The sequence below is a fragment of the Alosa pseudoharengus genome, unplaced genomic scaffold (assembly GCF_046254945.1).
Source record: "Alosa pseudoharengus isolate Yale_2024_CS ecotype anadromous, Long Island Sound unplaced genomic scaffold, YU_APseudo_1.1 YU_APseudo_1.1_scf_1, whole genome shotgun sequence".
NCBI lineage: Eukaryota > Metazoa > Chordata > Actinopteri > Clupeiformes > Clupeidae > Alosa > Alosa pseudoharengus.
In genome coordinates, this window is record NW_027468564.1 from 53138547 (window position 1) to 53165460 (window position 26914).

At 45.1% G+C, this 26914-nt stretch overlaps 3 protein-coding genes and 1 non-coding gene across 18 annotated transcripts in view; 2 read left to right on the plus strand and 2 right to left on the minus strand.

Moving 5' to 3' along the window:
* The window catches only part of LOC143132858 (nucleosome-remodeling factor subunit BPTF-like), a 43572-nt gene extending 34265 nt beyond the window's left edge, over positions 1-9307 (plus strand). For 14 of the 15 annotated variants that reach the window (XM_076292685.1, XM_076292705.1, XM_076292742.1 and 11 more), the window contains 7 exons: positions 248-473; positions 1024-1310; positions 1870-2043; positions 2494-2686; positions 3285-3369; positions 5262-5448; positions 7091-9307. In XM_076292685.1, the coding sequence (XP_076148800.1) occupies positions 248-473; positions 1024-1310; positions 1870-2043; positions 2494-2686; positions 3285-3369; positions 5262-5448; positions 7091-7127 (1189 nt within the window). In that variant the 3' untranslated portion in view covers positions 7128-9307. Of the gene's footprint in view, positions 1-247; positions 474-1023; positions 1311-1869; positions 2044-2493; positions 2687-3284; positions 3370-5261; positions 5449-6014; positions 7048-7090 lie in introns of those variants that run through there. The other variant, XM_076292722.1, reaches the window with a different exon arrangement.
* Positions 9308-11601: 2294 nt separating this feature from the next.
* Positions 11602-15974, minus strand: LOC143133009 (UPF0450 protein C17orf58 homolog). The gene is made up of 5 exons (XM_076292821.1): positions 15893-15974; positions 14889-15524; positions 14367-14453; positions 13690-13881; positions 11602-13058 (listed from the first exon to the last, which is right to left on the minus strand). The coding sequence occupies exons 1-5, from the start codon at positions 15960-15962 to the stop codon at positions 12871-12873; spliced, it is 1173 nt and encodes a 390-aa protein (XP_076148936.1). The 5' UTR covers positions 15963-15974; the 3' UTR covers positions 11602-12870.
* A 1782-nt stretch (positions 15975-17756) lies between these two features.
* Positions 17757-17829, minus strand: trnar-ccg (transfer RNA arginine (anticodon CCG)). The gene has a single exon. It is a non-coding gene; the product is annotated as a tRNA-Arg (tRNA).
* Positions 17830-18180: 351 nt separating this feature from the next.
* On the plus strand, positions 18181-24809 carry LOC143132996 (importin subunit alpha-1-like). Its single transcript, XM_076292816.1, has 11 exons — positions 18181-18207; positions 18505-18585; positions 18724-18864; positions 19208-19296; positions 19443-19711; positions 20160-20254; positions 20710-20973; positions 21930-22163; positions 22518-22700; positions 24210-24359; positions 24579-24809. The coding sequence occupies exons 2-11, from the start codon at positions 18520-18522 to the stop codon at positions 24666-24668; spliced, it is 1581 nt and encodes a 526-aa protein (XP_076148931.1). The 5' UTR covers positions 18181-18207; positions 18505-18519; the 3' UTR covers positions 24669-24809.
* Positions 24810-26914: the final 2105 nt, after the last annotated feature.

Consider the following 26914-nt stretch of genomic DNA (forward strand, 5'->3'; position numbering starts at 1 on the left):
AAACCTTTTTTTTTTGTTCATTCTCTTTTCTGTTTTTACTTTTCCCCATTTTTGCCCCATATCCTTCCCATTTTCCAAGAGGATCCAGTGCAAACAAAAGCCTTATCTAAATCACGAAGACATTTTCTTTGGAAAGCATGTGCTGAATATGGCAAAGTTTTCTCTCTCTCTCTCTCTCTCTCTCTCTCTCTCTCTCTCGTTCCTCCTTTTTAATTCTCTGCCTCGTGTTTCCTCCCGGGGTCTCCAGGATGATCGTGTGCAACCAGGTGATGAAGTACATCCTGGACAAGATCGACAAGGCCGAGCGACAGGCGGCCAAGAAGCGCAAGCGCGAGGAGTCGGTGGAGCAGAAGCGGAGCAAGCAGAACGCCTCGCGCCTCTCGGCCCTGCTCTACAAGCACAAGGAGCAGCTCAAGGCCGAGATCCTCAAGAAGAGAGCCCTGCTGGACAAGGAGCTGCAGCTGGAGGTGCAGGTGAGGCGTGAGGGGGGGGGGGGTCACTCAAGGGTCGGGGGCCACTGGGGTGGACTCTACAAGAGCACTTTGCCCAACCTCTCTTTTGCCATGTAAAGCACTTTGGGTCAACTCCTGTTGTTTTTAAATGTGCTATATAAATAAAAGTGACTTGACTTGACTAACTATCAGGAAAAATAACAAGGCATTATGAATCAGGCAGGCCCCATGGGGATAATACACTGCCTCGAGACCATTGTTGATTGTGTGGTATAGACTGCTGTTGAGTGTTGAAGAGAACATGGTTGGCCTTCCTCTTTATACCGGCCCATAACTTCACAAACACAATAAGCTTTTGCTGTTTGGAGCTGCAAAGCTACTCTTAGCCTCATTAACTTTCACATGCTTGTCAGTATCAACTTATGTGCAACATATTTGTGCACTTTTATGAGTGAACATCACAGCCAGCATTGTTTTCATGGACTGAGAGTACCTCAGGTGCGGGTGACTCTGATGCTTTGCCAAAGCTCCCGTGGCGCTGATGTCTCTAGTTTCCCCTCCACCCCACCAGGAGGAGCTGAAGAGGGACCTGGGCAAGCTGCGGCGGGAGAAGGAGCGGGCCCAGGCCACCGCCGCCTCTCAGGCCGCCGCTGCCGCGTCTGCTGCCTCCCACGCCCAGTCCGGCTTGGGCCCGGCCTCCGCCCTGACCGCCACCGGACACAAACGCAAGCGGGAGGAGGAGCGCGACGTCACCTCAGTCAAGGCCAAGAAGAAGAAGATGATCTCCACTACCTCAAAGGCCACCACCAAGGACTCCAAGCTGTACTGTGTCTGCAAGACGCCCTACGACGAGTCCAAGTAAATTTCCATTGAGTCGTTCAGCGTACATCTTACCCATAGTTTCATGAATCAGCATTCTGATGTATAGACCCTTTCAACAATAAAAACAAAAACAATGCTTGAACATTCTATTTGGGCCCCAATCTACTTCCTCTGCATTAAGATAACATATGGAATGTTAAAAAGGAAGTCTTGTGGGGCCAACTATGATGCTGATAATGGAACTCTCTTGAAAGGGTCTATAAATAGATCGTCAGCATACCTATCACTTTGGGGTTAGTAGCACTTCCACTTCAGGAATGGCAGGCAGAGCTGGCAGGAATCTCTGAGGCAATAAAGATCATTGAAAGTAGTGCATATATACAGAATACTTATTATTACATAGCTTCTTGCTTTTGGAAATTAATTGTAATTGATACTTGGGGACTGTTTTAAATCAGGTTATGTTAGATATTGGGAACCTGTCAGGAAACCAGTATTTGAATAATTGTTTCCATAGTTTATTTTTGTCAGTATTTATGTGGTACCTCATCTAAACATCTCCTATCTGACCTGTAACCCCCCCCCCCCCCCCCAGGTTCTACATCGGCTGTGACCTGTGCACAAACTGGTACCACGGCGAGTGTGTGGGCGTCACAGAGAAGGAGGCCCTGAAGATGGACGACTACATCTGCGCCGAGTGCAAGCGGGCCCAGGAGGGCAGCACGGAGGAGCTCTACTGCATCTGTCGCACGCCCTACGACGAAGCCCAGTAAGGACCCCGAGAGCAGCCTCTGATTAGCCACTGCAGCCATTGATCGATCAGACTATTGTCATTGGCTTACTGGTTACATTAACGGATTTGACCAAGCTACGTTTTGTGTTGTCAGTTGTCTACAACATTCATATATTTTACTACTGATTGTTTTGTTTTCCTGGGAGTCAAATACCTTTAGTCTTCCAGGCTGTGGTCATTCATAACTAGTAAACCAAGGCAGCCAGGGCTTGTGGCCAAGAGTACGCCGCGTAATTACGTGAGCTGTAGAGGTCAGGTTTCAGTAGTATACAGCTTGTCAGGACAGGACCTGGACATATCTGTCCCCTCCTTCTTTCCCCCAAACCAAACATGCTGATTAAAAGGAGCTCATGCCAAGTTATGTCGAGCATGGCCTGACCCATATGCCCCCCCCCTCCGCCTGCCTCCTCTTTCTCGCCCCCTTAGGTTCTACATCGGCTGTGACCGCTGCCAGAACTGGTACCACGGCCGCTGCGTGGGCATCCTGCAGAGCGAGGCCACGCACATCGACGTGTACGTGTGCCCGCAGTGCCAGTCCACGGAGGACGCCATGACCGTGCTCACGCCGCTCACCGACAAGGACTACGAGGGCCTGCGGCGGATCCTGCGCTCCCTACAGGTACGGCCACGTGCGAAGCCAGCTCGCCCACATGCGTACACCCAAGCCCGCTCTCTCTCCATCTCTCTCTCTCTCACTCTATCTCCTTTCTTTCTCTCTCTCTCTCTCTCTCTCTCTCTCTCTCTCTCTCTCTCTCCCTGCAGTCACCGTGGAAACAATACAGGCGCTGTTCTCCCTCACCATCCCTCCTTTATCTGATCTGCAGCGCTCCGTCCAGGCCTCTCCTTGGACGTCTTCCCGGGAGAGTTTGCTTTTCTCTCTCTTCCCTCTTTTTCTTCTTCCTCGTCTTTTTTTTTTTGTTCATTTTTGTCCTTTTATTCTTTTTCTTTAGTCTTTATTTCTCGCATTCTATGCCTCCCCCCTTGCTTTGCTCTCTCCCTGCCTGTGTCCCCCCTCGTGCTGGTCGGGAGAGAGTGGAAGGGAGAGCACATCTGGTCTTATTGAACCAGCTGCTTCCAATATCGGGCCTCATGGTTTGTTTTGCTTCTTCGTTTTTTTCATGCAAAGGTCTTTCTCTCCCTCCCTCTCCCCCCTCCCTCCCTCCTATTCTCTTTATTCCCTCCCTCCCTCTCTCTCTCTTTCATCCTGCTTTTCTCAGGCACACAAAATGGCGTGGCCCTTCCTGGAGCCGGTGGATCCCAACGATGCTCCAGATTACTACGGCGTCATAAAGGAGCCCATGGGTACGTAGTCCCAAGAGCACACACACACACACACACACACACACACGCCCAGCCCCATCAAACTCCACCTCCATCAGCCCCATCAAACCCCACCACCACCAGCAGCCCCATCAAACCCCACCTCCACCAGCCCCATCAAACCCCACCACCACCACCAGCAGCCCTATGAAACCCCACCACCACCACCAGCCCCATGAAACCCCACCACCACCACCACCACCAGCCCCATCAAACCCCACCACCACCAGCCCCATCAAACCCCACCACCACCACCAGCCCCATCAAACCCCACCACCACCATCCACCACCACCAGCCCCATCAAACCCCACCACCACCATCCACCACCACCAGCCCCATCAAACCCCACCACCCACCACCACCAGCCCCATGAAACCCCACCACCACCACCAGCCCCATGAAACCCCACCACCACCACCACCAGCCCCATGAAACCCCACCACCACCACCAGCCCCATCAAACCCCACCACCACCAGCCCCATCAAACCCCACCACCACCACCAGCCCCATCAAACCCCACCACCACCATCCACCACCACCAGCCCCATCAAACCCCACCACCACCACCACCAGCCCCATGAAACCCCACCACCACCATCCACCACCACCAGCCCCATCAAACCCCACCACCCACCACCACCAGCCCCATGAAACCCCACCACCACCACCAGCCCCATCAAACCCCACCACCACCAGCCCCATCAAACCCCACCACCACCACCAGCCCCATCAAACCCCACCACCACCATCCACCACCACCAGCCCCATCAAACCCCACCACCACCACCACCAGCCCCATGAAACCCCACCACCACCACCAGCCCAATCAAACCCCACCACCACGCCCAGCACCAGCCCCATCAAACCCCACCGCCGCCAGCCCCACCCCTCTCCGGGTGCTGGTGGAGGTGCCACGGCTGCACTCTTTCATCATGAAAAAGCTCCGTGACGGACGGACGGTCGGCCCCCGGGTGTTTTTTGACCGGCCTGTTGAGGGTGGGGGGGGGGGGGGGAGTAAATTGCCTCGCCGCGCCCGTCCAGCGGTGGCCATTAACGGAAAAGGCCCCCCAACTCAGATCAAACTGCCCATGTAAATGGCGACTTGCGTCAACACGCCCTTTTGAACTGGCGAACAAACAAGCCATTAATGAGTCCAGGACAAGCCTCGCACACAGCAGCTCTCTGTGGCGCTGGAACGTGGAGAACGCGCGTCTCTCTCTCTCTCTCTCTCTCTCTCTCTCTCTCTCTCTCTCTCTCTCTCTCTCTCTCTCTCTCTCTCTCTCTCTCTCTCTCTCTCTTTCTTCACTGGGTGCCCCAAAGAGACTTGAAGGGGGCCAAGCGCCAGAGGAGTTTTTCACTCCTTCAGCTTTTCCATGCAGTCAAAGGTGGACGTTGATGCCGGTCAAAGGCGCTGGCCCCTTTGATACGCGCTCCAGGTCGCCCAGCTGACTTGGGCAGTGGTGGGGGGCGGTTGGGTGGGGAGGGAGGGTGAGAATCGGATATGTTTATTTGGACTCAGCTCCCCCCGGGGCAGAGGCTGGAACCCCAGCAGTAGCTGCCCTGTGTGTTGAAGGGGGAGGCTGTGCAAGCCGGCTAGCTGACTGGCCACTGTTGAAATCATACCTACTCAGAAGGTGGCCTGCAAAACGTTTTTTATCAGGCCCAAAAGCAAAATAAGGGTTTTAAAAACCACAGTGCTAGTGATCTGAATGAGATTTAGTTTTTTTCAGTGTAATTGAACGTTTTTGTAATAATTTGTGCCTACTGGTTGTGTCTTCAGGTCTCAGATTATGTTATAAGTAGTGTATCTTTTTTTTTTTTACTTTTTTTTTAATAAATCTCAACTTTCTTGACTCCCTGTCCCCATCCCAGACCTCTCCACGATGGAGGAAAGGTTGCAGAAGCGCTTCTACGTCAAGCTCACGGAGTTTGTGGCGGACATGACCAAAATCTTCGACAACTGCCGCTACTACAACCCCAGCGACTCGCCCTTCTATCAGTGTGCCGAGGTCCTGGAGAACTTCTTTGTGCAGAAACTCAAAGCGTTCAAAGCAAGCAGGTAATGTTCCAGAGAACTTCTTTTATATTTATAAATATATATATTTATACATGCTCATCTCTCGATCTTTCATTCTCTCTCTCGGTCATGTTTATTTTGTGCTCCTCTTCTTCCATGAGCTTTGTGGCTTGTTGCTCTCCTGGGCTTTCCCATTTCCCCTCCTCAGGCCTCAGTCATCCTCTTGTGGGATGATTGCTGGCTTTAATCATGAACATGACCTGCTTTTAGCTGGCTGACCAGAAATGTCACTACTTTGTTGCTGCTCTCCCTGTCACTGTCACGGAGTAGTCGAGCATCTCCACCATTAGCTGTCTGCTAATGCTATGTTTATGTATTTGTTTTTGTTTAATTGTAATGCTAGTCTGTGTGTGGACAAAATATAGGACAACCATTAACTTAGATGCTGTATTGCTAGCCTTAGCTTCAATACCGTGTGCCGCCTTTTGGGATGCCCAACGCCCCCAAGGTTTTGTGTTTGCTTCTGTTGTCATGGCTACGTGCTCGGCATGCGTTTTTTTTATTTACATCATCCATTCTCTCTCTCTCTCTCCCTCTCTTCCCTACAGATTGTGATGTCATGTTTCAGACGTTGTAGGTGGAAACTGAACTGGATGCCAGGGTCACTCTAAAATAACCAATTGTGGACCTCTGTGTTTGTTTGTCTCTAGTCAAACAAAAATTGGCAGCATTATGTTTTCATTGTTTTGTGTATGGACGTACAGATGAAAACAATCGAAGTTGCACTGTACAAATCAAACCGTTTGTCATCGTGGCAGCCATGTCGGGTCTCAAAGCAAGGGAAAATGTTGTCATTTTTTCAAGCGGTTGCTATATTACCTCCAGTTCATCAGTATATGTATAGAGAACAGTATGAAATGTACCAAGAATAGTCAACCTTCCCCTTTTTGGTTGATTTGGTCCCAAAATCATTATAGCTTCAGGTATTCCGTAATGAAATAAGGCTGGTTATTCCATAATGAAATAAGGCTGGTTATTCCGTAATGAAATAAGGCTGGTTATTCCGTAATGAAATAAGGCTGGTTATTCCGTAATGAAAGGAGTCGGGTTATTCCATAATGAATTGATAGACATTACAGGTAGTTAGTCTCGCCAAACGTTATTCAGGTGGCTTTTTAAACTTTATTCATGAGGAGTTGTTGAATAAGCTGAGCTTGGTTCTGTTCTTATTAGGACAGTCAAACAAATATTTTCATTTACCAGTATTTCCTTTTTTTTTTTTTTTTTTTTTAGCCTTTTGTACATTGTATTTTACATCCATTTATATCCTTTTGTGAAGGAGCAACTTAAAGTAAATAATGGTAGATACATTGTTATTAGGCCAGTGGAAGTTTCCAGTGGCGCTCATGTTAGTTTCTTTAGTTCATTTCTGGTGAACTCTGCTCTCATGTCAGGAGCCGTATATGGGATGTTCTCTTTGTATATGAAAGGCTAATAACACACCAACATGGCTGCTGTCTCTCCTGAATTTTTTCCCTTCAACTAAAACAATGTCTGACCCACTGGCATCCTGTGTTTTGTATTCCTTAGTGCATTTATTACCTGTTAAGCTTTTAATAAAAAAACAAAAAAAATAATCCAAGGGGGTCTTTACCTGTTTCCTCTTTCTTTCCGTATTCTGTAGGTCTCATAACAACAAGCTACAGTCAACAGCTTCTTAGAGTACACCATCAATAAGCTTTCTAAGAGAAAATGAAAATATAAAAATGAAAACAAGAATGTGGTCTGACAAGTCAAACCCAATGGTGAATCCAGGTTGTCTCCATCTACTCCCCCCTCTCTCACTCACACACACACACACACACACTTACAGCAACTAGAAGCCTTTTTTCTGTTACACACATGCACACAGAGATGGAAAGTTCCTCCCTCGGAAGTTCCCCGTCTGAGTTTTGGGTGGGCAGCAGCGGTGTTGCGAGGAGAGAGGACCACGGTTCCGATCCGTCACCGGGTGGGTGACCACGGTGGCACCTGCACGTTCCACTCCAGTGGAAAAGGGAGATCTGTGTTTTTTTTTTTTTTTCCCAACTGGGCCACTGCTGTTTTTGTTTATTTTTCCCCCTGTCTCTCTCTCTCTCTTTCTCTCTGTCCCTCCCTATCTCTGTCTGTTGCTCTGTCTCTTCCAGCATTCCTGTTGTTTTCCACCCCCTCTGACAGCTAAAGACTCTGATCTCCTGAAGCTGATGAAGCTTCGCCCCCGTTGGGGCCTAAGGACCTGGCCTGTACTGTTCATTTGTGAAGCCGCGCCGCCCAGCAGACTTTCTGACTGCTGTTTTATTGTTGTTGTTTTTTTTGTTTTTTTTGTTTGTTTTTTTTGTTTGTTTGTTTTATTAAACCTTTATAGTGACTGTACTACTTCATCTGTACAATCACAAACCAGACTGCAGCTCATTTCTCCTTCGACATCCAGCGTCAATGTCACGGAGTAGAAAAACTTTTTTAAACGATTATTTTTTGGGACTTCTTCAAGGACTGTCAGCCACAGAGCGGTTTGTTTTTGAGAGCGAATCATGATGTTCTGTTTCCAGTGAGGCATGTTCATATTGCCCAACAGTAGCCTACAGAGAACGACTGAAGACCAACAACCCCTTATGTATCTCAACCCTATCCTGTTTATTAAGAAAAGTCAACAATGACCATTTTTAGTTTTTATTTTTATTTTTTTGTTTTGCCGCTAGACGGACATGTTGAAATAGCAGGAGTCGGGCTGGGGGGTTGGGGATGGGGGGGGTGGGGCAAGAGATATGGGAGCGGGTGGGCGATCCTCTTGGTCTTTAAAGCCAATGACCGGAACCAACATTTTGTAATTGAAGACATTATCCAATAAAATACCACAAGCATCTCCAAAACATTTCCTCAAAAACAGGAGGAATGCGTAAAGGACCGGATGTTTCTAGAAAAACCATAAAGGGTATATGAAACCTAAATGTAAGGGCAGTAGGAATGGAGTGTACAGGGAGCAAGCGGTCACATGGTTTTTCCTGAAGTCTGTAGACCACATAACGGTTTTAATTTTTATGGTCTTAAGTACCTGAAAGAGAAGCAAGAAGGCGGGGGTTGGGGGTTGTTGTGGTCAAAGACTGTAAATCTGCTTGGGTGGTGACAATTGTATAACATTGGTTTGTAGAGACGTTTTTATGAGTTCTTTTGGATTTTTGTCATATTTTGGCCATTTTCTAATCTGTGAATGGTGCTTCTGCACTGTTTTTGGGACATTTCTTAAATCTACACGGGTCTGCTGTAATTGAACCTGTTTTTTTAAGAAGCAAGACCCTGTGTTCAGTGCAGGACTAAAGTACCGGCGTTCAGTTGACAGTATCAACACAACTTTTCTTTGTTGGGAAAGCTATGTGACCTTTTCATGGTTCTGTGCGAAGCTCAAACAAATGCTCTTCAACTTGTCTTGTCCAACCAAGCCCTTGTACACGTTGAATATTTGAATTTTAATATGGCTATTGATACTCCCAAGGTCACCATTTTGAGAAAAGCACCTTGGTTCCTTTTGTTTGGCCTTTTTAAAAAGGAGCAGTTGTTGAACTGATTTTACTTTTTTACTGATTTGAAGTAAACTTTGCATTTAGGTGAAATTGCCCTTTATATATTAAAAATGCTGCATATTGTGTGCATTCTGATTTTAAAGAAGGGGGTGGGGTTGACTCGTAAATGAGTTTTGTAAAGAAACATAAAAATTCACTCCGCGTCACCACGATACCTTGTATTATTTATTCATATCTATGGAACTTTTCATTTTGAGTAATGTCAAAAGGCGACAAATAACGGGAAAAATACTATCTATGTTTTTAACAGATTGTGGCAACTCTAAAGAATTTTTTGTACTGGATAGGACATTTCATCCTAGATAATAAAAGTAATGTTTTGACATCATCTTTTTAAAGTTGTGTACAGTCTCTAGTGTTGTCTTTTGTATCTTTGGAGTCATTCTCTGGGTGCAGTTATTCCTCCAGAACTGTTAAGCTGTAAAATTGATTTGTCTGAGGTTATGTGCAAGGCCACTTAATGCAGTCGCAAAAGCATTTAAAATCCCCTTAATTTATGTAGTCATTTGGCAAAAGGCACACTCTTGAGGGTTCCTTTTTTATGGGGTGAAAATGATTCCAGACTTTGGGTTTTTAATCTTCATCCATCACAATGTGCAACTAGAAAAATAGTGTCTGTTTTCCACAGAACATCAGTGGCTGTAGCATGTTTTTTATTTTTATTATGTGTCTCAACATGGAATACTCTTGGTCATCTCTGAATCACTGCATAGTTTGTAGAACTTTAAATCTGTTGTCCACCTTCCAAACCCAATGGCCTTAAGTTGGGTTTTGCTGGGCCAGAGAAGGTGCTCATGGTCAATATAAATCATATTTGCTGCTGTCCACTTCCCATTGGCAGCCACAAGTGTGACTCCCGTGCAACAGATGCATGTGAACGTGTCCTCACACACACACTAAGTGGATCCAGATTATGTCAGGCACGAACATGATGACCACCACATCCTCAACAATGTCCCCCCCCTCTCCCCCCCTCTCCTCTCTCCTATCCTCTCCTCCCCCCCCTCCTCTTCCCCCCCCTCCTCTCCTCTCCTCCCCTCTCCTCTCTCCTCTCCTCTCCTCCCCTCTCCTATCCTCTCCTCTCTCCTCTCCTCTCCTCTCCTCTCCTCTCCTATCCTCTCCTCTCCCCCCCCTCTCCTTTCCATAACCCCCCGCCCCAGCTCATCCCCGTCACCCTCATCCCTCTGTTGGCCTCATAGTCTCCAACTCCTGTTTGTCACACAGGAAAGGCTCATGGGTTCTCGAAAAGCTCCCTCTACACACATACACACACACACACACACACACACGCTCTTCAGGCCCCCATCAGGAATGTTCCCCTGCTGCGCTGGTCGTGGAGATGCACAGCTAGAGCCCCTGTTTCCTGCCAGCATCACCCGCGAGCGCAACGCTGATCGCTGATAGACACTCGGCTCGCTGGCCTGGGAAAGGACTCGGGGTGGGGGTGGGGGGGTGGGAGCCGGACGTAAGCAGTCCCCCCTATCAGCCAGGGTCAAACCGCACTGGTGTGTTACCCCCCAATTAGAACTCTGGGTTTGGTGCGCTATCTCGGGGGAGGATCTGCTGGGAGCATAGCAGCACAGTAATTACTGCATGCTCACGAACCTTGCTCTGCTTAAACCCCCTCTGTAAGTGTGTGTGATGTATGCGTGTGTGTTTGTGTGTGTGTGCGTGACTTCTGGTCGCATGTGAGACCATTCCCACACCAAAATTATGGTCTAGGGCTATAATCTTATCAAAGTCTATCAACATAGCTGGAGTACCAGCATGGAGGGGAGAGAGAGCAGATTTGCATGGTGGAGACCCTTCCAGATCCCGCTGTGCATGAGCAGGGCCATTTCAGGGGGCTTTGCACATCTTCAAAAGTGTGTGTGTGGGGACAAAAAAGAAAGTGCGAGTCTCAGACAGTGTTAGAAAAGAAGAAACCATCAACGTTTATTATATATATATTTATATATCATTTTACAATAAATCAACATGTGCAGCTGCAGTGCAAATGACGAGCTCCAGAGCCCCAGGAGCGCGGGCTCCTATCTGGCCCAGGGGAGCGCGAGGGGACGCCTGGGGACCGTGCCCTCCATGCCAGGGGGACGCCTGGGGACCGTGCCCTCCATGCCAGGGGGACGGAGGCTGCTGGAGCCCCCCTCTCCTCTTTCCTCTGTGATTAAAGCCCTTTTGGCCTCAGGAAGGGCGGACAGGGCAAAGGCTCTGGTTCTCACTCTCACCTTCCTATCCCCCACCACCTCTCCCCGCGTTACCATTTACATAACCCTCCTCCCTCTCTCCATCACTCCCTCCATCCATCCCTTCTTCTTCATCTCTCTCCCTCCTTCCCTCCAGTTTCCCTCAACTCAAATACCTCCTTTGAGTTCCGAAGGGTTTCTTTGTGCGGGAGGGAGGGAGGGGGGGAGTGTGCGCGTGCATGTGAGAGGGAATGGGGTGGGGCTGGTGTTTGGTTGGCGGGGGACGAGGACAAACATGGTGCCGTAGGTGGCATTACTTTTCCCTTCCCTGCTTGGCCCCAAAGCCCCTGGATGGTTTCTTTACCCACCCCCCCCCCCCCCCCACCCCTCGGTTGCCTTCAAGCGGCCAGGTGCAGAGGGGATCAGATTACACCTAGATTAGATTTACGGCCTTCCTCAACACACACCACACACACACACACACACACACCCTTAATACAGTTGTGCCCCCTCCATACACACACACACACCCATAACCTCCTCACTTGCTCCTTCCATCTGCGGTTGAAGTGGAGGTTTTTCCCGCGGGTGAACATTTCAGGATGGCCACTACATTACATGTTGTCGAAAGGGACCTTCTTGCGAAATGGAGCTGTATTGTTTTTTAGTTTTTTTTTCGACCACTTTCGGGCTTGTCCAATTTTCATCATCATCACCATCACCTAGTCCTCTTTGCCCTCCTACTCTACCTTTAAGACACAGCTTTACACACACACGCACACACACACACAGAGACAGACACGCACACACAGACACACACACACTTTCCTCTAATGTAACAGTGCATTTCCTGGATTCTGATAGGAGGCGTAAAAAGAAAAAAACAAAAGCAGAAGGCAACAGCAATTTGACAGGAATAAATAAAAGAGCTTTGTTGTTGTTCCTGCATGAGAATTCCCAGCTCCCCTCAGACCAACAAGGTTATGACCAGAGGATCTTCCCCACCATCAGGCACTCACAGTCCTAGTTTCACCTTAGAAGTCTCAAGTAATCTCTAATAATACACACTAATACCTCCAGAGTATAAAATAATAGCCATCATTCAGACAGTGACCTGGGCTTAGCATCTGGAGAAGCTGGACATTAGGATAGAGTTTTTGTCGCTCCATGTATACTTATAAGATCTTCCTTCCTGGGGGGAGCAAGCCAACTTTTTACATTATATCTGGAAAGTGTTATTGTTTTATCTCTTTGAATATCCTTACAATAATGCCTTTAAATACCTGGATATCAATGTGATCTGAAACGTTTTTGGGTTTTTAAATAAAACCTTACAAAACTTAAAACCTTACGAGAGTAAACTGAGCGAAGGTAAAATTGGATGTTGTGTTTGACCATTGACACTCACACTGTCTACTCCACCAGGTATTCTCCCAAAGAAGTCAAGCAACAAAACAAGCATTTTACAGCAAGCAAAACCTCTGGCTTAGAGTCAACTACTAATGCTCAATTGGGACATGTTCCCTTGTCTCCTTTCAGACAATATTGTGTGATTATGATGGATTTTGCTTTTTTTAAAGGACCAAAAGTCTTTTTTTTTTCTCTACACCAAAGCTGCAATGAGTCCTCCTGTGCAGTTGGCGGTGCTGGTGAGGTGGCTCCGCTCACCGGCACTTTGAGCGCATGGCCTCTTGGGTCTTCTGGTGCCTCCTCTTGTTGTACCTCTTGACGTAGTTGTTGCTCCGCAGCAGGCCGTCCCCAGGCTTGAGTTTGCCCCCGACGATGGCCAGGAGATCACTGGGCAGGTGGCGCCGCCGGTGGTAGATCTGCCCCATGACGACATACCTGCTCCCTGCCGAGAGGAACACCAAACACATCTGAGTTTACCCCACTGAAACTGCCCTCAGCATTTAATGTTCTGTGTTGATGTTGTCCAGTGTCAAGGTACTGAAACTGCCCTCAGCATTTAATGTTCTGTGTTGATGTTGTTCAGTGTCAAGGTACTGAAACTGCCCTCTAATGCTCTGTGTTGATGTTGTCCAGTGTCAAGGTAAACCGGAAAAAATGCATCAGGAAGAGGATGTAGCCTACTGGTGTCATATCATAAAAAAATTGAGTCCAGACATTTTTTGTTTGTTGCTGTTTCATTTCATAAAAACCTGTCCTAATCCTGCAGGGAACATTTTGTTTAACTGTCCAATGTCATCATTTAAACCCTGGAGAATGGAACCAGATCAAATAATTTATGGACTGGTTCCTCAGTCCAAAATGCCCATTCTGCCTTAATGAGGTGCATTTATCTGCCCTTTTTAAAAACAATGAAACAGTGAGATATGAAGACAGTATACAGAGGTTGTAAGACTGATGGTTACTAGTTTCCAGTGCTTAAACTGAAAAATAATAACTGCTGCCAGACCAGGGTTTAATTCATCTGGTTTTGGCCTGCAGGGATCTTGGCAGCAGTGGACCCCATGGAAACTTACCCAGTTTGAAGTCTGGACAGGGTTTTGAGCACTTGAAGGTGTCCAGAACTAGGATGCGTACTTTGAAAAAGTAGCTGTCGGGCGTGACGTACAGGCGGCTCATCTTGTAGAAGCCATCGCTGTTCACCAGGAGGGTGATGAGCCGGATTCCTCGCCGCAGGATCTCAATGTCATGAACAATGCCGTTGATGGCTGACATGAGAAGAGAAACCATAGTGAACTCAAGTGTATATAGATTTATAATAGCTTAAGTTGTGTTAATTCATAATTACTACAATGATATAAGTATGTATGCCTAAAGTAATAAACTGTATAATATCAATGGAATTCAACTGGAAAGGGAGGATGCATCAATAAGGCAATACTTAGTTCCCGTTAAGTCTGTACACCTAACGCTTCATATAGCTTATGATTTTATCAAACCAATCTATGCATTTGTTTATTGTGAGGGATACCCTTTGGATTCATGCTTTTTCATTGATCACAACCACAGTTGTTGGCCCGAGCTCTCAGAAGCAGCTCCTGGATCCTAAGAGTTTTGGCTCAGGTTTTTAATATGGTCCAATTTTACTAAATCAGTGATTCTATGATGCCAGTGAGTCTGTGAAGCCACAACAGCATAAATTACAGAAATACAATTGATAACATGAAAGGAATAAATTGGTTTACAGCCTTACCAAACTCGCTGTAACAGTAATGTTCCCTCTCGTCTCTCTCCTTTCTGCATTCACTCAAACAGACGGCATCTTGACTGAAGTCTGACTCTAAGGGAATGGAAAAAAGAGACGGTGTCCATGCGTGCGTGCCATTGTGAGAGCCAGAGAATCATTCCTATGTTGTCGCCAGGCCAAAGCTGTCAATGCGGTGTCATTATAAAAACCGAGGCGTTGCATTCCAGGCTCGTTGAGCCCACAGGGGACCTTTTTGATATCAGATCCAAATTCCAGTTAACTACTATATCACAACCCATCTCATCCAGGCATATTTAGAATTCTTTTTTTTCCCCTGATAGCCTAATCTCATGGTTTGTGAAGCCCACAAAGGGCGCATTCAAGCAAAGGCAAAACCAGCAATTTGCGGATCATGGGGCAATTAAACTAACCATCTAGTTTCTGCAATCTTTTTAGCCATGATTGCTTCCCAAACCCTTTGGTGATTAGTTAGAATGCGCAAAGGACGCACTGATGCGTGTGGCTCACCTCTTTTAAGGATGTCGAAGTGGTACAGCAAGCTGGATGAGCGGCGGTTGTACAGCACAAAGGGTCGGGTGTTGTTTAGATTGCCCCCGGTCGTAAGACTAGACTTCCCGGGACGGTTCTCCTCGGGGTCAAGACGCCGGTTTGGGGGGTCTCGGTCTTTCCGCGTGTTGGAGGTCGGTTGCGTGTTACGAGATCTTGAATTGTGGTTGTTGTCAGTGTCACTTGGTGGTGGGTTGTTGTTAGAATGATGTTCACTCTCCGGGACGTTTTTGTGTGTACGGTTCACGGTAACAGCTGTGATTTTGGGGTGCACTATAGGAATGTGCCCGCGTCCATCCCCTCGGTTCTTCTCACTGTTGTGCTCAACTGGTAAACGGTCCGCTTTCGAAGCCTTTTTGGTTTTGCCGTGTGGTCCCAGGCGAGGAATAGGCACCAAGTCAGTGTGCTTTGGCCACACTCCAGCAGGTAAGGGGTGAAGTGTGTATTTGGGGTCTCCGGATTTCTTGGTTTGCCCCAGCAGCTCGTTGATTGGCAATGCAAGGTCCTTTCCACCTACTCTGCTGTCGTTCTGTGGTGGTTCGGACTGTCCGCCATGCCCTGTCTTTTCTGGCGTTGTCCCAATTAATGAGAATAATTCTGCGGGTGCGATACAGACATAGCCCAGGCTATTAGTCCACACCTGTCATCTGTCACTAACGTACCAAAACAGTCGTTCACATTGTTTTACTTCTGATTTAAGACTCTGTAATAAACTGTAAACACTGAATAAACTCAATCAATGCAAATATCAATGCATGCAGCCCACCTTCTTCAAAACATTAATCACTGACCACATGCAAATAAATAAATTGTATAATTTGCCATATCCGCCTGTCTATAATTGCAACAAATAATCATCTCGGTTAACTATACGCCAACATTGCATATTAATAGCCTAACTTCTTCAAACTGGGAAAGTAAGAACAGGTTAAAATTGTATGTTACAATGTATGTGTTAAGCCTACCATTTACAGTGTGTTCCTCCGCTGTAGAGAAAGCGAAGACGATCAAAAGGAGCAAGAGTAATCCGGTCATTGTAGAAGTATGCCCTTGTTAGAAGTCAGCTAGTGTCTGAATGTCGACTGCTTTATATGCCTCCGGGTAATTCCCATGGAAGGAGGCGTGTCGCCTAGTAATGTCTTCTGATACATAGGTACACATTGAAATGATCGTAGGGTGGGGAAGAGTCTGAAGTAGGCTACATCAAAAATAAATAACAGCAAGACTAGGCTATATATTTTATCACGTGGGATGTGTGATTTTAACTCATTCATGCATTTTGGTTAAAATGATCCACAATTATGATGTCCTGTAAATTCATGTCTAAATTGTAACTGCCCAGGCATGTGGACACATACAACAAATGAGAGTAAAATAGACTAGATAAATCGTAAAAACGTCTTTTTTAGGTTGTCCTAAAAATACAAATAGTCTGCATGTGTAAGGTTAAAGTTCAAGCAAATACTGTGCTATTCTGTATCATGTTTGTTTGTTTATTTACTGTTTGATTATAATATGTGTATATAGATTGGGTAAACTAAGCTTAATGTAAAATGTCCTGCATGACATCCAGGGGACAGTTCCATTCTGAAAATATAAAGACTAGGCCTATTTAGTGTTTACTTTCATTGTAGTTTCACAAAACATGCTCATCACAACACTGTGCATACTTAATTGTTAAACTTCTTGAATAGACACGCCTGAAGCAATGTTTTTTTTTGTTGCAATTTTGTTATGCAATTTGGAAAGCTCCACCACGAAAAACTAATCCAAAATTCAGTTGTCTTAATTGTCCACTAATGAAGCACATGCATGAAAGAGTTTCACTTTGACATTTGGCAACTTTAAACTGTTGCACTCTTATCCTCCGGTTATAGTATTGATTGATGGAGCAGCCTGTTAATTGCTACCTAGGGTCTCCTCTGCATTGTCTCTTGAATGTTATTCTTCATTTTCAAAAGTAATTTTGAATAGGAGCGTCTGCTAAGTGCATCATGTTTTTGCCTATGTTTATGTGAAGTATTTACAGTTGAAATTCAAATAGAGTGAAATAGGATAGAAATGCTGGAATGACATGTCACTGAAAATGATCATGATGATGATGATGGTGGTGGTGGTGTAAGGAGACATAACGTGACCAAAAACTGCCAACAGGTTGAAATAAACGCTTCATGTATATGTAGTCTAGTAGGCTACTCTTTGTTTTTTGGTTTTAATTTATGAATTATCCTTGTGTGACTCTTATCAAGACATTTATAGTTAATATTTGGTTGTAACCAGGTTATCTGCCTGAGAAGAACGTTGAGTGAATTACATGCATTTCTTTTGAAAAACTGCCCCCTACCGGATACACAGCAGCCTACAAGCGACGTAGCTCCAAGGAGACCACCTCAATTACAAAGGTGTGTAGTCCATACTTTTCTATATGAACGAGGTTAGACGTCATTAACTGAACTACTAGCTACCATGAACCTAATATATCCTAACCTTGCCACTTGATGTTCACTGAGTGTTTACAAAAATCTGTGTAGGCTAGGCAATGGTTTAGCTAAAACTTTAACAGTAAACAGACTCAGAAAGGAAAATACAATGTTGACTCAAACCAACTCAAACAAAGGTAAAGAAACATTAATAGCTGTTGTGTTTTTTTTTTTTTTTTTTTCATTAACAAATGGCAACGTTGACGGTTGAATTCACGTTTGCCGGGTCAGCTTGTTTGACTGAACGTGCACTTTGGAGTTGGGATTAGCGCATGCTCCAAGGCAGCAATGAGTAAATGCAGTAAATACATTTCCTTTAGATTTAAAGATTTAAAACATGTTCAATAAACGACCCAGATGGGACTCGAACCCACAATCCCCAGCTCCGGAGGCTGATGCCTTATCCATTAGGCCACTGGGTCATCACGTTCTCAATGACAGGAAGTTCAGTTTAAAAATAGCCACAGAATCACTATCTCGATTTTCTCTGTGTCTGCTCTGAAAACCTCAACCATACCGAACCAAATCATATAGGTAGAGTAGCCTACGTGATGATGCGTCTGAGGTTATTTAAAATGCTTTGCAAGCTGAGACGGTCTTGCTATAATCACTCTAAGCAGGGTCATATTTCATCTCGCGATAGTACAGGGATAGTCCGCGAGCCATTTCAAACAAAGCCAATAGGGTGGTGCCGAGGGTGCTTGTACTCGAATCGACCAATGAAATGTGCGAAAACTTAATAATTTAAAGGGTGGTATTCGTATACGTCACTTACTTCATGAAGAACCATCTAGGAACTGGTAAGCGCGCTCTCTCATGCGAAGTTTTAGGATAGAAAATCGGTATGAATTTATACGTTAATATGGTGCTGTATAGTTTACTAGTTCACAATAGCATGCTGAGTATAAGAGTTGTGATATATTCATCAAATTGTCAAGAAATCTACCATTCTTGCATTCTGTTGAAACCACATGTGTGTCTGACAAATCTGCCGGAAATATGACTTTATGTAACGTTTTGGAGGAGTTGATACATTGTTATTTTATACATGGTTTCAGGAACTAGGCTACATTGTGTTACTTTGTTGCTTTTCCCAGATCAGAACCTTAGACATGTCCACTGCCAGTGAGAGTCCCGCGCGCCTCGGCCAGTTCAAAAACAAGGGGAAAGATGCTAACGTGAGTGGTTTTACAGGGCAGTCACTCAACATTGTGTTAGCGATCACAGCTAACTAGCTATAGCTACCATTGTTCCCAACCGTTATTTTGAATTATGGTTTTCAGCATCAGCTGCATGTTTGTCATGTATGATTGCAGGAATTAAGGAGAAGAAGAATCGAAGTAAATGTCGAACTTCGAAAAGCTAAGAAAGACGAACAGATCCTTAAAAGGAGAAATGTCAGCAGCCTGCCAGATGAAGCGACATCACCACTTCAAGAGAAAAACCAAAATGCACAGGTAACGTTGCAGGGTAGCCTATACAGTCTTTGATTTTTAAGCTAGTCTACTTGTGTATGATTTGTCTAGCTGATAGGCTGTCAGACGTTGACATGACCGAACTGGCGAATGGTGAAATTGAAGTGATATACCCGAGCCGGATTCAGTGTAGCCTATATCGCTTTTTGTCCAATAAACTACCGAGCGCCTTAGAAGCTCTACACGCTGTCATTTTGTTGTGTTATTCTACTACCCGAAATTAATACCAAATTAATAAGTGCTTGTGTGTCTGCATTATGACCTTGCCCGCCACTGTACTATCAAACAGCGATTTATCCTGCTAATCCTTGTTTGCTGGTTGCAGCCCGCGCAGCATTGGACCGTGGAGGAGATTGTCAGTGGCGTAAATAGCCAAAGCCGTGATCATCAGTTACAGGCCACGCAGGCAGCCAGGTAATTCACACCGTCCCCAATCCCATTAGAAGGACATTGACTTCGCAGGACATTCACAGACATGTCAATGCTCAAATCAGACAGGTCACATTCAGCCAGCTCATTGCAATGCTCACGTTGAATTAATGTGTGACGTCTGTCAACAGGAAACTGCTTTCAAGGGAAAGGCACCCTCCCATCGACAACATCATAGCTGCTGGCCTGATCGCTAAGTTTGTAGGCTTCCTCGGGTGCCCCGACTGTCCGCCCATCCAGTTCGAGGCGGCCTGGGCCCTCACCAACATCGCCTCAGGGACATCTGAACAGACCCGAGCTGTGGTGGATGGTGGCGCTATCCCAGCCTTCGTCAGTCTGGTGACCTCTCCTCATCCTCACGTCAGTGAGCAGGCCATTTGGGCGCTGGGCAATATCGCTGGTGGGTGTCTTTCCTTTAACTGTAAATATTTGCATTCTCTAAGTAAGACCTGCATGGCCTGGACATGTCTGTCTGTCTCTGTCTGTCTCTCTGTCCTCTCTGCTAAGATGACTTAATCGGCTCAAGCATTTATTTGGTCACTAGCTAAGGCATTCTGATCTTCAGTGAGCAGTAAATTGAAGACTGGCTATATGTGATTAAAGAGCCAGTCACAAAGGGTAGCATGCATAGCTGTAAGATGTGATGTTGTGTAAGATATGTTCCATACTTCATGTGTTCTCTGAATCATGTGAGCTGCCTGTCTAGTTTGTCTGGTTTGCTTTAGAGTAGGAGGTGAGGAAGATTAGGTCAGTATCCTATCTATCACAGTCTAATAAACAGTTTATAGACACTTAAAGAATGAATAGATTTGCTTGGTGCCTGACTGTTGTGTTTTTGTGAAACCTAGGTGATGGTCCAACCTACAGGGACAAAGTCATTAAGCATGGTGCCATCGATGCTCTCCTCACTCTCCTTGCAGTCCCCGACTTGGCAATCTTCTCTGTAAGTTTAGAACATGGAGGGGGAATTAACAGTGTTATTGTCTGTTCATTATCATCAGTAGTGTCTGGAGAGGTCTCTGTCATTAGATGGATAGATAGATAGATAGATAGATAGATAGATAGATAGATAGATAGATACTTTATTGATCCCCAAGGGGAAATTCAGGGGGTCTCAGTAGCATACAGACATCACACACAACATGCACTTACAGCAGAAATGGTAAATATAAGTATAAACATATAACCAAACTCCACTGTACAATAGAGACAGTAGGAGATAAGAAAAACTAATAAAACTAAATACTAAATATACTATATAAATTAAATGTAAAAAATCCAGTGTGCTTGAGGGTGATCAAGCATGAGACGCTTGTAGTGACAGGGCCTGTAGTTCTGTCATTATTCTAGTTGAGAACATGTAAGCCATGACATCACATTTTCTGGCCTTTGTGACAGTCGGGGTACCTGCGGAACGTCACCTGGACCCTCTCCAATCTCTGCCGCAACAAGAACCCGGCGCCGCCGCTGCCCGCCGTCCAGGAGATGCTCCCCGCGCTGCTGCGTCTGCTCAACGTCAACGACAAGGAGGTGCTGGCCGACGCCTGCTGGGCCGTGTCCTACCTGACGGACGGTCCCAACGAGCGGATCGAGGTGGTGGTCCAGTCCGGCCTGGTGCCCCATCTGGTGCAGCTGCTGGGCTGCGTGGAGATCGCTATCGTGGTGAGTCCCAGCGAGGCCTTGGCCTGGGTTATTGGAGATGGGCTGGAGGAGAACTGACGGCTAAAACTGTGCTCTTCGATAGAGTGAGGTTTTGGATGACGTTCTTTTTGTTAATTTTATTCAACCCATGTCTGCTTACAGGACGTTGGGCGTGAGCCTTATTTGTGCAGTGACTAATTATTTGCAGTGTGGGAAAAGAATGCAAACGCAAAACCAAGCAGTGTGCACATCGCTGCAATTTACATCTGTAGTGCAGACTCGGACTCATTGGCCTAAGAAGGACATGTGTGCACAACAAGCCAACAGTTATTGAAAGAAAAATACCACTGTGTTTAAACATTGTTTTGAGTGAATTGATTACTGGGGTTTTTGGTTTGGTCTGGAATCACATGGATGAGTCATAGATGTAGTTTTTTTACCAGATGAATGCTGACGTAACTTTGTTATTAAAAACAAAAAGTAGCTGAGAACTGGAGGGTTTTTTTTTTGGAATACCACGAGCACGACAGCTATAACGGGCAGACCAGAGAGGAAGCAGGGAACAGTGAAACCGTGATGCATCTGACTCGTCACTGCAAAACAAAAAGTATGACTAACGTCAAGTTGTCTTTGTCATTGTGCAGAGTACAAGTACAATAACATTTCTAAATCCAAAGAGTGCAGCCTGTATTGAGAGAATAGTTGTGAGTGATTTAACCCTATAGCTTGAAACCCAAATGACTTTCATTTTAATTGGCTGTCAGTCTTACTAGTAGGCGTGTTTGACATTAGTGAGGACCGGTTCAGTGGCATTCTAAACTCTTAAGCCCCCAGGGTATGTGCTTGTTTGTATCTCTTGCATCTTTTTTTAAATTTAAATGTTTTGTTTGTGTGTGTGTGTGTGTGTGTGTGTGTGTGTGTGTGTGTGTGTGTGTGTGTGTGTGTGTGTGTGTGTGTGTGTTTTTTTTCCCTCCCAGACTCCGGCGCTGCGGTCCGTGGGGAACATTGTGACTGGGACGGACGAGCAGACCCAGAGCGTGCTGAACGCCGGCGCCCTGGCCATGTTCCCCATGCTGCTGCGCCACCCCAAGAACAACATCCAGAAGGAGGCCGCCTGGACACTGTCCAACATCACTGCCGGGAAGGACACCCAGATCCAGGAGGTCATCAACGCCGGCCTGGTGCCTTTGATGGTGGAGGCCCTGCATGCGGTAATGACTGTGCTCCTTTCAGATGGATGGATAGATAGATAGATAGATAGATAGATAGATAGATAGATACTTTATTGATCTCCAAGGTATCTATCTATCTTTCAGCTTGGGTGGTTTCACATTCGGTTTGAATTTGTATCTTGAAATCAGTGATTTTCACTTTCACTTTCATGCCATAGTTTGGAGTATGGAGTAACTTTCTGTCAGTGTGCGTACTGCAGAACTAGGTGATAATTTCCGTCTTGTTTGGCCAGAAATGTTGGTTTTCCATTTATTTCTTTAGGATGGAGAACAAAATGTCCAATTGTGTCCTCAGTGTTGACGTGTTGGTTTTGTTTCAATTCCCATCTGCAGGGAGACTACAAAACCCAGAAGGAAGTTGTGTGGGCCATCACCAACTACACCAGTGGGGGGAACATCGAGCAGGTGATCTTGCTGGTGCGGTGCAACGTGCTGGTGCCCCTGCTGGATCTGCTAACAGCCAAGGAGAGCAAAACCATCCTGGTCATCCTGGATGCCATCTCCAACATTTTCATGGTAAGTTGTCGTCTCTGTTTTTTTTTTTTTTTTTTTGGCCTCTATTAGAAAAGACAGTGAAGAGAGGACCGGAAATGAGAGGAAGGGACAGATTGGGAGTTGGTTTGAGAAATGACCTCTGGGTGGACTCAAACCCCGGTCCCCATGGGCGCTGACCTCGTGGCATGAGACGCCGACTGCTTCATACAAGTGCTTCATACAAGATGCTAACATCTATTTCATCAACAATGCTTGCACTCTCTGCCACAGTGTAGTAGAATTCTAGTCTACGTAGTATGAAACATTTTAACAGTTGGATATTGTAATACTTACTGACCAGTTTGATGATTGGTCAAAGTCTTTATTCCCATTTTTAAGAGTTTGTATCTGATATAAAAAAAATAGACCATATCCTAGTACACCAAGCACATATGTGCCCCCATAAGCAAAATGATGAAACCCCTGAACCTACCGGTACTCCCCCACCCTCTAAATACAGCAGGAACATAATAGAGAAATCAGATTGCTGTAATATTTGGGGTTTCTCCATATGTTTTATCTAGCAAAGAAATATTTAAGCCTATGACGTGGGGAGATTTTCAAGAGTGTGTCCACATGGCATGGCCCATTTGAATAGGTATAGGAGTAGGTGTGCTTTTCCCTCAGTGTCCAGCCTGCTCCTGCAATATACTTGGCTTTGTTGAATAAGGGGAGTTTGGTGTGCGGCCACAAAGCTACCGTGAACGGGAGACACGGCTGGTTCCTGCTTCATATGCAAATTTTCAGACTTTGAAATGAACACTAAAATGGATGAGTCTGATCAAAGAGACTGTAATGCAAATACACCCCTCTGATCGCTGCCCCCTCCACATATTATCATTTGGAGTTGGAGATTCAGGAAAAGAGGTGCTGGAGCCTATCATGGATGGTCTTTGCAAAGATCCTTGATTACTCCGCTTTAAGCCCTGGCCTACTGGTTCGCGCTTCGGACTTGTAACCGGAGGGTTGCCAGTTCGAACCCCGACCAGTAGGCACGGCTGAAGTGCCCTTGAGCAAGGCACCTAGCCCCTCACTGCTCCCCGAGCGCCGCTGTTGCAGGCAGCTCACTGCGCCGGGATTAGTGTGTGCTTCACCTCACTGTGTGTTCACTGTGTGCAGAGTGTGTTTCACTAATTCACGGATTGGGATGCAGAGACCAAATTTCCCTCACGGAATCAAAAGAGTATATATACTTAAAGTTATACTTATATACTAGTCTTAGGCTGCAAGGCAGCCAATTGGTGTAAAGCTTACTGTGTGAGCGTGTTTTTGATAGACAAAAGTTGTTGCATACCTTCTATGTTGGCATCAGAGAAGGTAAAATATTCCGTTCATCCATTCTGTGTCATCTTTAACCATAACCCAAATGTCTCAACCGCTGATGATGTTAAGCTGTGATGCTTTATTTGAAGTCAGACATCATGTCTGTGGTTCTTAATTTTTGCCCAAGGCAATAGGAAAGGACTAAATGTGGTATTGTTTTGTGAACAGGCAGCAGAGAAGATTGGCGAGACCGAGAAATTGTGCGTGATGGTCGAGGAATGTGGCGGCCTGGACAAAATTGAGGCCCTGCAGTCTCATGACAATGAGATGGTCTACAAGGCTGCCCTCAACCTGATCGAGAAGTACTTCTCGGATGAGGTGAGCGTACACCCATTAACTGATCAGCAGTTGACTCCACAGCACAAAACACGTAGCAAAGTATTTACAAATGTATAACTACTGCTGCTTATGGCGATGAAGCTGATGGATGGATGGATGGATGGATGGATGGATGGATGGATGGATTTTCTTTGGCCATATAATGCGGCAGCATTGGATTTGGGAGAGCTATTGAGTAATGGTCACTTTGTCTTTCAGGACGAGGAGGATGAGTCTGTTGTGCCAGAGACAACCGAAGATGGCTATGCTTTCCAGATTCCTGAGAACCAAAGCACTTTCAACTTTTAAACAGCACTCCTGTTTTCTTCATATTAATGTCTTGTCTGTATTTTTGTATTTGTATCACCATCACGCATTTCACTTGTGTACATAAGTACATGTTCTTTGCTGTTTTACTATAAACCCTGTAAATAAACTTTATAAAAAATACTGGTTGAAAAATTTGTGCTTGGATATCTTGTCTATTAAGTGATGAGGAAATTCTTCTGAAAATCATTTTAAGGACACGACCTAAAGGAACATGAGACAGATGAAAACTGAAAGCCATTCACACCCGATACAGTGCCTTCAGCCTACATTCAAAAGCGCAGAGAGTTTAATATTTATATTTCGAGTCACTTGTTTCGTCATGCAGACTGACAGACACTTTCTCAAACAACAACATCGGAAATTACAAACTGGTAACAATAAGAAAAGATAAGAAAGGTAAATTCCTATGAATAAAACTGTGTGGAATATATTTGCATATTTCAACTGTGATATAAAAGTGCTCTTAGATCTTGTTAGAGGGGCATTGAGAAATCCTCATGCTTGGGAATCCAAAACTAATGATTAGCACATTGTGTGTTTTTGAAATAAATGTCCCACTTCATAAAGTGTTCATCTGACTATTATCTCGTTCTTTCTTATTTGTTATAGATTAACATAATTTTCAGTGCCCCGCCGGCGGGACCGTTACCCACCTCCCCTCAACATTCTAAATCAATTGTATGCACCATATTGCTATGTAGCATAGTAATGTTATACACCATTTCAAAGCTTTGGCTCTTGGGAATCCAAAAATGACAACTTTTTTCATGTACAATCTGTATAGTGCTTTACATTCTCAGATTCATTTTATTATGTCTCAATTAAATTTGATCCAAAATGCTCCCTTCCCCCTCCTCCGCTTTTGGTGCTACTCTGACTTCTGGCTGCAGTGTAGCTGCAGCACCATAAGTAGATGCAACATATTGGGTACTGAAATATTCACAAGAATCCATAGAAATGTAATCTTTATGTTGTATTATCCAATATTAGTTGTACAGATGTATAGTCTATCATTGAACCAACAAAGTAAATGCAAAAAGAAAGACTTTTTTGTAATTATTCCATATTTTGTGTAGTCAGTCTATATCAGAACACCTGACATACACTCTATATAGTCCACAAGAAACCTCAAAGTGTTACCTTTCATTTGAGACCAGGATTATGCTTCTACACAAAGGAGTTCATGTGCAGTAAGCATTTGAGTGTCAGTATGCATTTTGGATAACAAAAAGTCCTATTGGGAGTTTCCATAGGCATTTTACAAAACGCATGAGCATACCCTGGCAAATAATGGTCTAAAGCACTCATATTTTCATTCTATATTGATCTACTTTTGCACACAGCTTCACAAGACATGGTGCTAGGACTCAGTTGTGTTTCTAAGGGATATCAAGTGACCTAGAGGGCTGAAATGTGGTCAGTTCAGAGATGCTTGTAATCCGGCAGAAAGAAAAAACTATATTCTAGCCTCTGTAACTCTGTGTGAGTACATCACACAGTTATTTTGACTGTTTCCTACGAAAACTACAGGTTCTCAACTTTCTATAGAGGTCCAACATTTGATGGTAGGCCCCAAAAGAGGTGGGAACAATGCCCTTGTAAATACGGTAGGCACAGTGCAATTTCAGGCAAAAACTTGAAATTTGTATTGAGATCATATAAAAATTAAATAGGCCTATTCATTTTGAATTATAATCATCTACATCATGAGTTAAGCCCCTTGTGTAAGGATGTTCAGTTTACTCTGATGTACCCTGGCAGAGCACATATATTATGTGATTGTTTGAAGTGTGTTTAGGCATCTGGAACACAAACGGTTATGTTCAGATACAATGCAACAGATGGTGTGATCTGACAAAAAAAAGAGTAGCCTAGCCTACTTCCATTTAAAGACCTTACATTTTACATGTATTTTTATTATGTCCCCTTTAAACACATTGTTTCACGTAATGGTCTCTGGGTCTAACAATTAATTGCAGGAGAAAATATGATTAATGATCATGCCCTTTCACTATTAAATAATGTTCTTGTTGATTTATTTAAAACTTGACGTTAGTCATTAAAATACACTTTGTAGTTCTATCACAGCCAGGAGAGGTCAGCAGAGAGCCGTCGGTCGCGCAGAGCCAAGTTGAGTTGGAGCTGCGGAAAGGGGCAGCTCACAACTTTACATCTGCTCCAAACAAGAATGCCACCCCTGTGAGCGCCGACCAGTTCTTGCAACC

Excerpts from the sequence above, each read along its gene's own strand:
- LOC143133009 (XM_076292821.1), bottom strand. The coding sequence starts at position 15,962 with ATGACCGGATTACTCTTGCTCCTTTTGATCGTCTTCGCTTTCTCTACA. Across the intron at positions 14,454-14,888 it reads CTTCGACATCCTTAAAAGAG|AGTCAGACTTCAGTCAAGAT; the intron begins GTGAGCCACACG and ends CCATTCCCTTAG. Across the intron at positions 13,882-14,366 it reads TTACTGTTACAGCGAGTTTG|CCATCAACGGCATTGTTCAT; the intron begins GTAAGGCTGTAA and ends TTCTCATGTCAG.
- LOC143132996 (XM_076292816.1), top strand. The coding sequence starts at position 18,520 with ATGTCCACTGCCAGTGAGAGTCCCGCGCGCCTCGGCCAGTTCAAAAAC. Across the intron at positions 19,712-20,159 it reads GGCGCTGGGCAATATCGCTG|GTGATGGTCCAACCTACAGG; the intron begins GTGGGTGTCTTT and ends TGTGAAACCTAG. Across the intron at positions 20,255-20,709 it reads CCGACTTGGCAATCTTCTCT|TCGGGGTACCTGCGGAACGT; the intron begins GTAAGTTTAGAA and ends CCTTTGTGACAG.